Raw genomic sequence first — 11080 nt, 5'->3', positions numbered from 1 at the left:
TGCTGAACAGGGAACAACCCCAGTTTTACCTGCTGGATTGCTGAGGTATCTCAGCTCCTTACCATACTCTGAAGCCTGGACTTCTGTTACAGCAGAAATTCATTAAAATCACAGAATCATGGAATATTTGGGTTGGAAAGGACCTCTGGAGATGCTCTAGTCCAACCCCCTGCTCAAAACAGGGGCAGCTACAACAGCTCAGGACTGTGTCCAGTTGGATTTTGAGTATCTCCGAGGATGGAGATTAAGGTTTTGTCTAGTTTTGTTTTTTTCTCATGCTTAACTATAAGTATTTGCCTCATCCTCTGTGGCTTAAAGTGATTTTAAGTACGGACCAACAGCTGAATGCCATGGGGCATCCACGAATCAGGTGTAACCCCACAGTCCAAGTAATAAATTGCCAGCATTACAGCTCTGACATCGTACCATGCTAAATAATGCAGAAGTATGCTTGAGAAGGAGGCAGTAATTATAACTGAGGCATAGAATCCACCTAGGGAAGAAGTGTTATCTTTACAGATAAAATCAGTAATAAATGCTACTGCATTCATAAATAAAGATCAGTCTGGAAACAAACCCTGAGTGGTGTCATGGAAAGTTCACAGCAATCGACAGCTTCACGGCTCCTTCCTGCTCCATGTGCTTCACTCAGAGGCTTTAACGGCTTTAGAAAGCTTTCCCTTTACTCACGCTTGGGTTTAATTGTAGGTATAAAGCAAGACAAAGCAGTAAACAGACAGGTATTGGGGTCTGGGAAATGAGAGTCTAAATCTGCTTTTATCACGTTTTACAAAGCAGTGCTTAAGGTGTATAAACCATGGCCTCTGCCACAAGAAATGGAGGGAACACTGTGGAATATATGGAGAGAAGAAAAGGGGAAATACATTGGTTTTGGGGGAAAAAGTGTCACACAATGAAAAACTGCCTGAAATTATCCACTGCAAAGGTGTGATCTTCTCCCTTATCCTCCAACTTGCTCGCACACATGTTTTGGGGTCCTGCCTCCATCACATTTCCCAGTCCAGCCCCTAGATGCTGGGCATTACCTGCAGATCCACATCCTGCCCCTATGCCTGAGCAGCTTTGCAGACACGAGGTACAGCTCCATTAACCCCAGTATGACACATCTGGGGCTAAAACACCCCTAGGACCCTTCTGGGAATGTAAATGCAGGTGAAGCTAACTGTGAGTTTCCTCTCAGTTGGAAGACACCCAAAATGCCTCCCTCCCTCCCTCCCTCCTTTGGTTTTGCTCAGACAGTGCTGCTTCACCAGTCACTTTGCTCCAAGCCCATCAGCTGTTTATGTTTCAAAAGGCTTTGCGTGGTTTTGCTTTTTGAAGTGATGCTGATACCATCTGCTGCGCTCATTCTGCCACGGTCAGTAAGTCATCCTACAAATTCCTCAGCGCCCATTAAACTAATGGGGCTGACCTGATGTGCGTGGGGCTTATAGTGATAAAAGCCAATTACAAACCCGAGAATTACTTTAAATGGGTTTCTGATTCTGGGTACCTGGCTCAGGAGACAGCCCTGAGACGTATGAACGCAGCTTGCCAGCTTCTGCTGGGAAACCTGTGCTGCAAAGGCTGGGCAATGCTTTTTGCTCTAAAAAAATCCCCCAAACTCTTGAACTTCACATTTCTTCCTTCCCTTCCAGCTCAAATCCCAGCCCCAGCCCAGCAAACTCAGTGGGACTTTGGCCAGGAAAGGGCAGGATTTTCCCTAAAGGCCCCAGTGCTCCAGTTCCATATTTATCATCAGAAGAGGCCAGTCGGACACCCTTGCGCTGGGTTCCTGCTGGGAAACAGTCAAGAAGAACTGAAGAATTTTTTTTTTCTGGTCTTTTTTGAAAGTTGAGCATAAATTTTCCCTTTTGCTGGTTGATGGTTTTATTATTTGCAGCCACATAAGAGCATTCTTTGTCCAGAAAGCTGGTGCTCCCACAAACAGCAGCATCCTCTGCATGTTCCCATCAATGCTGGGTTAAAGGGGGCTCAGCTAATGCGTATCTCCCAAGGGTCTCTCTGGCATAGCAGAATTATGGGTGTGCAAACACAAGGCTGACGTATCTTCTGGATTTAAGTCCCGCCTCTCCAAAATGTCCATGACATAATAAAACCTCTAAATAATGAAATCCTAATAATTCCTAAATTTCCAAATCCCAAATTGAAGAAAATGTTGATCCAGCACTGCAAACTTCAGATATTCAATTGCATTAGACTCCCTAAAGCCAGAAACTTGGTTTTCTCACTGTGTAGATAGCTTAAGACCTTTTCTCCAGCCAAAACCCCTCTACATCCTTGTTTCAGTCCTTTTCTTGACACTCAGGTGGGCTAGAAATCTAATCTTGGTATAGAATCATAGAATGGTTTGGGTTGGAAAGGACTTTAAGATCATCTAGTTCCAAACCCCATTAAGGACATTAAGTATTATGGACAGTGACCTTCACAGTGGTGCAGTGTTGACTCTTGTCCTGCAATGCTTTTGGTAACACAATATGATGAAGAGCTGAGTACAGCAAGAAGAATAAGGTATGGGAGGATAGTAGAGGTTGGTCGTCATCTGGTTTAAACAAAATGATGACAAATGAAACCATCTGAAGATCCAAGTATCTCAAAGGTCTTGACAGCAATCCTGAGAGGGGTGGGATTTGCCTCAGCAGAGTTTTAGGTTCTATAAAGTAGATGCATTCACCTGAGCTCATCAGTCCTGGTTCCCTGGAGACCCAAGGGGAAGAAAGGGGCACTTTCAGGGTGCAAATGATTTGCCTCTTTTTAGACATCTTTACCCATCTTCTTCCCAAAAGCGGACAGCTTATAACCACCAGCACACGTTTCACTGTCAATGTCATTGGCTGCCTCTCCAAAATGCCAGGGGAATCACAGCAAGGAGACCCTGATAGGTTGGTAGAGATCAGCAATGATTTCTCTCTGTTTCTGTCTTCTAGGAAACAAATCCTGGGTTATCTGTGTCCCTCTGCTCTTCAGCAGACTCATTAGCACCTCAACTACAGCTCCTGTCCAAAGGGAAACAGGGAAAAAAGTAGGGGGGAAAGGCAGCAGGCAGCACTTAACTGCTCTCAAGCTGCTCCTTTGTGCCAAGACCACTCCATCTCCAGTATTGTTTACACTGAAATAAAAGCTCAACAGTGTCAGATCTTAAAATAACTTGCTGTTTGTGGAGAAGGAAAACCAGGGTCAGGGAAGTTTGGAATAAATTTAAAGGGACAGAATGACTAAGGGATGAACTGGGAGTTGGGCAAGGAGGCGTTCACATGCACCTGAAGTTCAACCATAAGCCTGGTGCAAAGTTGAGTTGGGGTTGCTGGTTCTTCCCCATTCATTCCCGCAAGGCTGGGTCAAGCCTGGGGCTGAGACATGACAATTGCATTTGTCCTCCCAGGGTGAATCTACAGCCATGGTTCTTTCTCTTGTAAGGAAAACTCAGAACATGGTAGAGAAGAATGGGTAGGACAGATCCAGACGCCCTCGAGATGTGCAACCAACGGGCCTAGATGTGACATATGGTGTTTTAAAAGAATGAGCTCCATGACGCTGAGTGCAGAAAGCAGTGATGGGAACACCAAGGAAAAGGCTGTATCTGTATGTATGGTAGGACGTTGGGTGAGAGGAAAGGGCTCAAGGCTCAAGAAGCCTACATTGCTGTCCCAATGCAGGACACCTCCAAGTACCAAATGGTGCAGGGGACCACTGGGTAGGTGAATGACACGTGGAAGGCGGGATACATAGAGACAACCCAACCAGACCTGCGCCATCCACCCTATGGATCAAGCACAACTCAACTGTAGTCTTGCTCATCTCTTGTTGTAGAGTGCCATACCGTCTGTCAGGGGACAAACTGCCTCCAAGTGAGCTGATACCCAAGTACAGTGCTTAAAGATGAAGTCAAGAGAAGCTGAAGAGTCAAGTCCTGGCCCAGCTTGAGGGCTCGAGTCTCCGCAAGAGGCTGCTTGCTCGGCTACCCTTAGGTGGCAGTGCTGCCTGCAGGCATGGAAACAAAGCACATCAGCACCCGGGTGCTTCCAGGGACACAAGGACACCTCCACATCTCCCTCCTTGTCCCTATTTCTCAGCCCCTATTTCTCATCCCCCAGCACACTCCCTGGCACAGTGCTGGGCTTGTAACTCTTCCAGGGGCTTGAGCAGAGAAGGAAGGAGGCGTGTGGCAGACACAACAGCAAGGAAGTACCTGGTCTTGTGGCAGTCATTAGTGTTTCCCCTCTGCTTCAGTTCTGCCTGGCCATGGGAGAGACAGCAGCAGCAGAAATAGAGGGGCTGCCCCACAACCACCACCTCCCATGGGCTCCCCGGTGCCTTGCTCTTGTATGTTGGGATGGTGAACACTGGTGGTTCAGGGGTATCTTTGTCCTGGGTTTTCTGCAGCCTGTCTTGAGTTCCCTTTGCTCAGCAAACACCCATGCAAAGCTGCCTGCAAGGGACTGATGGGGTGGGAGGCAGCACTGGCCTGATTCTGGGACCAACACAATTTTGGAGGAGAAGCAAGGAAGGAGGAAGAGCAGCCATAAGTGAGCAAGCAGTGGGTTGGGGAGCAACCAACCAGCAAAACCATATGGGACCCCCAGCCAAAGCAAGTCAAGTAGGTACTAAAGCAATGAATTTGCACTCATAGGCTGGAAGACTGATGGGGTGGGAGGCAGCACTGGCCTGATTCTGGGACCAACACAATTTTGGAGGAGAAGCAAGGAAGGAGGAAGAGCAGCCATAAGTGAGCAAGCAGTGGGTTGGGGAGCAACCAACCAGCAAAACCATATGGGACCCCCAGCCAAAGCAAGTCAAGTAGGTACTAAAGCAATGAATTTGCACTCATAGGCTGGAAGGGGCATCCAATAGAGGGTCTGGGGCAGCATCAAGCCAAACAGAGCTTCTGTGGAGACCGTGCACGTGGGGCATAGGAGCTCCCATCAGTATGAGTGGAAAGTGACTGTTGTCTAGAGGCTGATCTGACAAATTGCTGGAGTGAGTGTGGCTGAGTTGAAGGAGGAAGGAGAGACACTCAGCTCTCTATTAAACATTAATGCTCAGCCCTGACTTGCATTTGGCGAGACAGTAAAAGCCTGGAGACTACTGGGGATTGATCCCAGCCGCGATGTGAAATGCCAGCACCAAGCCTTGGAGATGGAGCAGGGAGTGAGACGGAGCCTGGGACTGCCCTGGTGCAGCCCCCTGGCAGAAAGCAGAGAAATAAATAACATGAAGTCCCAGGTAAAATAATAAAGTGAAATGAAATAAAATAAAATAAAGAGAAGACAACATGCCTGTGCCGGGTGGGGGAGGCCACCACTGCCAGACACAGCCCATCGGGGCACTGAGCCCAGCACCATCCTTTTCCCACGCCCTGCTCACCCTCTCTGAGCCTTCAGCTCAGAGCAAGGACATTTACTCACCCTCAGATATTCCCTTCCCTGCTCCCATGGCTGGGTTACACCTCTAGCACAAGGGCATTAATGCAGTGCATGAATATGCTCTTAATCTCTCCTGAGTGTTTGCTCAGCACCCATGAATCCAAGCCCCTGAGAAAGCCCCTGCCCTGTGGAGGAGGTGGAAGAGGAGCTCCAGGGAGCACAGTAAATTGGGATAGAGTTAATAAAGGTATTGACCCCTCTGAAATAACCTGTGCACAGGACCCCTGCAAGGACATGCTTGCTGCAAGGACACATGTTGGTTCACAATTATACACTGCCATAGCTGTGCCTCTGTCCTACCGGGAATGGGACAAGGAGGGGGTTTGGCTGAAGCATCTGCTCCAGAAAGAGTTAATGGCACACAAGACATGTTTAGTGGGATTTGGGTTGGGTTTTTTTTAACTCCAACAAACAAAGCATATGAGAAAATCCAGTTCACAGCTGAGCCCTGGCTGCTTGCCCACTAGGGCAGAGAAAATGCAGATGGTTTGAAATACCCACGTGCCTGCGTTTTGCCCATGGCCTGTGGCTCAGGGTCCCCGGCAGGTCTCCCCGCATTGCATCTGAGTCAGACAAGGTGGCAGCAATGCAAATTGCAGTGGAAAAGCAGCGCTGAGCCAGGAGTAAACCTACTTCCCTTGTGCACCATCAGCTTCCTTGGACCCGTGGAGGAGCCGGGATGCTGCAAGGCTCTGCTTGTACAAAAACAGTAATTAGCTCTCAAAGTAAATAGGTGTTAACAGAAACAAAGAGCTTCGCCGCAGCCTGGGTAAACACTTTAGAGTCAATTTAATTTCCCTTCTCTCGGCAGATGCGATCGTGCTGCTCTGCAATTGTTTTCAGGTTAGGGCAGGGAATGAATTCGTGATGGCTTTGCAGAGTGGCTGTTCCTACTGGTGGCTGCAGTACTGGGGCCACCACTTCACTGACATTTAGGTCCCTGAGGCTGAATCGAGCTTCCTTTTGAGGAACCAGATGTGTAACACAGCTGTCAATCAGCTAAACCAGCAGCTAACCAGAGCACGATGTTAAAACACCCTAAACTCCAGCCTGTTTCTTAATCCTTAGGGTCCGCCAGTCTAGACAGGACATGAAGGGCTAATGTGAAAACCAAGTGACAGACCATTTACACTCTCCTATTGAGCTGCAAACAGAAAGAAGCATCAAAGGGTATAAATTTGTTTGGTCTTTTAGTTGTTTTGCCTTTTGGGAGTGAGGGCAGCACTGTCCTGTGCCAGTGCAGAGGGTTTGCAGCCAGTTTACATCACCACATGCAGCTGCTTTCATGTTTTGCCTTTGCTCAGTAAATCATGCTAAAAAGCAACCAAAACCCCATATTTTCCCTACCATCATGGGGAGCTTGTAAAATAGGCTTTTAATCAAGCTGCCCCAAAAGCTCATGAGCTTTTCCTCCACCACCACTAGGTTAAAAGCAAACTCATGACCAGTGCTTGGGCTCAGCTGATGTGGAGTATCCCTTCAAGCGGAAGGCCAGGTTGGACACAGGGGCTTGGAGCAACCTGCCCTAGTGGAAGGTGTCCCTGCCTGTTGGACAGGGTTGGAATTAGATGATCTTTAAGGTCCCTTCCAGCCCAAATATGATTCTATGTGATGGCAGCTCTAGTAAACAATGGCAATTAAGTGTTTCCTGTTCAGGATGCAAATATATCCCAGCCAGGAAGAGCCTGGCTTTGGGGCTGGACCCAGCAAGGCTTTTGGGTCAGTATAAAGGAGTTGCACACCGAGGAATGAGTACAACCAGAAAAATTTGCACAGCAGCTTCCCTGGCAGTCCCTGATCTCGTTCCGCCACGCTGCCTGTCTGCTGGGAGAGGGAGGTCTAGTTAATTAATTGCTACAATTAACATGGAGCTATTCCTGCCCCTGATGGTTACCTTTTCCTCCCCTTTTTGGTGCATCCAATTACTGACTCATTCATTCTCCAAGGCAGAGGCCACAACAAGGCACAGAGAGGCTGGAGGATGAGGGAGTGAAGGGCTAAGAAAGAAATGCCAGATGTTCAGGAACTGTCTTAATCTCACGCAAACTCCTCATCATGTCATATAGAACGGTTTGGGTTGGAAGGGACCTTAAAGCTCACCCAGTTCCAACCCCTGCCATGGGCAGGGACACCTTCCACTAGAGCAGGTTGCTCCAAGCCCCTGTGTCCAACCTGGCCTTGAACACTGCCAGGGATGGGGCATCCTCTCCCATCCATCCTCCCGTGGCTTTAAGGAGATGATGAAGAGGGAGCCCCACTATTTTCAATACTGCTACGACTCTTTTATTTCCCCCTCCATCTGACCCATCATGAAGGACAGGTGATGGGCTTAAATACACCAAGATGGACAAGACTCTCAATACTCATCACACTGCAACAACCCCTCAACCTCTCTACGCAGCCTCAGGCCACGGGTCCTTCAAACATTATCCGCTTTGGGAAAGCAATGATTTATTTGCCATTCCTTAGCAGGAACGGTGAAGGAAAGGTGAGTGTAGGGTCACTGCTTTAGCAAGCACCAAAGCGAAGCACCGGCCCTGAATAATTCATGCTCCCTCTTTTCTGCAGCATCTGGACACATCTGCTGCATTTGCTCTTGCAGGCTTTTTCCCAGCTTACTCAGAACATCTCTCTTTGGCAGCTGGGTACTGTTTCAAGTGGGTACTTCCCCTATAGCACTAACGCACTGTGATTTTGTTACAAATAGAGATTTTTGTCCCTCTTTTGCTGATGTCACTCCGTGATCCTGCAGGGAATAGTGCTCAGATCTCTGCAGCCTGATGAGCCCTGTGTGCCCTTCGGGACAGATGTACTTGCAAATGGGAGATTGTTTTCTCTTGTGCTGCCCAGATTTATATTTCACTGAAGTCCCGTATCGATCCCGCTGCCGCTGGGCTGAAAGCTCATTTTACTAAATGGGAAGGAAAAAAAAACCCCAGTTCCCCCAGCTGAAAATGGAAAATCCTGCAACAAAACAGCTCTTAAAAACAGAGGCCTGAACGATTTCACTGAACCTGCTGATATTGGAATGGGATGTAATTTATTTAGCCTGACCTTTCCCTGAAAGACCGCGCTGGTGGCGTTATCAAGGATCCTCTCTACCACTTGTACACCCATTGCCAAGGTGACGTCCCGTTTCCTGCGTCAGTCAGTGAAGATCACATCCGTGCTGCTGTGCTGCTTTGTTTGCTGTCCTCCCTGACAAGCTCTTGGCAGGGTTACAGCTCCTGTGGATGGCAGCTGCTCCACAAGGGACCAAAACAGATTCAAGCTGGATGTTATCACTGGGAGCTTCATGTAGACAGAGCTCAGGGCTGGAGTTGCCTGGATGAGGCTGGACCGTGACGAGATGAAGCAAAGATGCCCAGAGGTGCTACTAAGTGTAATGGGACTGGAAGATGACTGCATCCCATGCTCATCCCCATCCCATCTCACTATGGTGAGCCCTTGTGGTGCTGTGGAACCACAGGCAGCTCACTGGTGCTCACCGCAGAGGCTTGCCAAACTACAACTGAGTTTGGATGGTGGAGCATGACCAGTAGAACAGATCCTACCAACGCACAAAACCACCCTGTGTTTTCCTCTCCTCCCCCAGTGAGTCCCAGGAGGAGATGGGGATGCAGGTGGGACGAATGTGTCTGTCCTTCATGTGAGACCCTGTCAGCAGTGGGGACACCCACAGCCAGGAGGGACATGGTCCCCGTAAAACTACTCCCCTACTCCACCAAGGGACTGAAACCTCTAAATAAGGAGGGGTTTCACTGCTGATTCCCACCATTCCCAAAGGGACTTTGGTGATGGATGAGGACCAAGGCTGCAGCTAAAAAAGTCCCCAAGTCCCACCAACTTCTTATGAGAGACTCAAAGGTCTACAGTTACATGAGAAATTAATTAAGTGGCTCACAAGGGCAAAGCCTGCTCTGCTTCACATGTCAAAGACAGGAAAGCCTCATGGAGGTTTCCCACGTGTCCATCCAGTTCCCATTCCAGCCCTCCCAGCCTTGTGGCAGGCTACACCCCCCTCCCACAGGTCTGATCTGAAAGAGGAGCTGTGCCTCACTGGGAGGATGGGACAGGAGATGCTCTTGCCATGGGCATGGATCTCATGGTACCTGTGTTCTCCTCGGACTGGTTGAAGCCACAGATGTGGCAGATGCTGCGAACCCACTTGTTCATGTCATCCTCGGTCTCAGCCACCAGGTAGAAGGTCCTGTCACTGGTCTTGATGTCAAAGATGTAGCTGTCTTGTAGCTCCTTCTTGTTGAAGGTCAGGCCCGCGTCCACTTGCTCGCAGAAGTTGAGGTTGATAACACGCAAGGGTTTCTTGGAGTGGTCATTTTTGTAGTACTCCAGGACGTCGGGGTCGCCACTCATCCGACCGCTGCGCAGGACGAACCAGCGCTTCTTCCATGCCTGAAACCAAGAAGAGAGGAACCATGAACCCCATCACTCAAGTCATGAGGGCCAAGAAATCACTGCCATGCACAGGGTGATAGATGGACATGACATCTCTCCGCCCTGGATGCTCTGGGCTGCTGCTCAGGACACCCCTGGAAGAGGTGCGCAGACTCAGCTCTTCAGTTCAACACCCAAATCCCACTCGTTATCTGAGAGAATTAAATACCAAAGCAGCATTGTAGCTTAAGATGCTAAGCTTAAGACTCATTAAGCTTAAGATTCCAAGAATTGCTAGTCTTGAGGCTTACAGCAACCTTGTTCCTACCCTACAATCCAGTAGCACTCCCAGGACCTAAATATCCTTTGCTCCTAGATGCAAGATAATCTGTGGGGTGGCATTACTGGCAATCACAGTGCTGAAATGCCTTCCAGCAGCTTGGAGGAGCTCAGGTGCTTCAGACCCGAGTATCCTGCCCTTCAGAGAACCCCCTGAGAGCACCACAGCGCACGTCTGCAGATACCAACCACGCCAAATCCATCTCTGTTTAAATGCCAGGATAGAAAAGGCTAATAAAACCAACGAGGAACTGGTTTGTATGTTTTAAATATCAGGAATAATGCCAGGGAGACCCATGGAGAATCCAAGCTTCATTTGTTTTTCAGCATCTTCTGCTTCCCAGCACGTAGGAAACCCCTTAGCAAAGGAAAAGGTTATCATTGATTCTTCAGAGCACTGCTGACAGCAGCCCCATGCCAAACTGACCAGGGAAAGGACTTGGGGGTTACGGTGTTTGAAGCAAAACAAATGTCAGCCCTGGCCCTGGCCCTGAGAGCTGTGGCCCCTCTGCTACCACCAATGCCAAATGCAGTTGGGAGCCCACAGGAGGAGGAAGCACACAGGTAATGTGCTAAATGCTACAACTTACGTTACATGGAAAATCGTGCAGGTGTAATTCCCTATCCAATGGGCTGGAGGGGTTTTTTTGGGGGGTGGGCTCTGCATGAGCATCCTGGTGCCTGAGGGAGGGATGGACAGGGTGAGGGACCACCCTGAGCTGCTGCCCATTGCAGAGCTATGCTGCTTTGCAGGGGGCTCAGCTCCCATGGCATATAGAAGAGAAAGACTATGCCTAAGCGTAGGGTTGTTCATGCTGCCTTTGAGGGCAGTGAAGGTTCAAGAGGTACACAAACAACATGGACTGGATACAGCCGACATGGATGATGGGTTATTTACCAGC

At 49.0% G+C, this 11080-nt stretch overlaps 1 protein-coding gene across 1 annotated transcript in view; it reads right to left on the bottom strand.

Moving 5' to 3' along the window:
* The window catches only part of LOC104411672 (GRB2-associated-binding protein 2-like), a gene marked incomplete at its 3' end in the record, with an annotated part of 32980 nt that extends 23129 nt beyond the window's left edge, over nt 1–9851 (bottom strand). The window contains 1 exon segment of the mRNA XM_010022156.1: nt 9557–9851. Coding sequence (XP_010020458.1) covers nt 9557–9818 — 262 coding nt within the window.
* Between the last annotated feature and the right edge of the window lie 1229 nt (nt 9852–11080).

This window comes from Nestor notabilis, unplaced genomic scaffold, assembly GCF_000696875.1.
Source record: "Nestor notabilis isolate BGI_N333 unplaced genomic scaffold, ASM69687v1 scaffold1399, whole genome shotgun sequence".
Classification (NCBI taxonomy): Eukaryota; Metazoa; Chordata; class Aves; order Psittaciformes; family Psittacidae; genus Nestor; species Nestor notabilis.
This window is presented reverse-complemented; position numbering and strand designations above follow the sequence as displayed.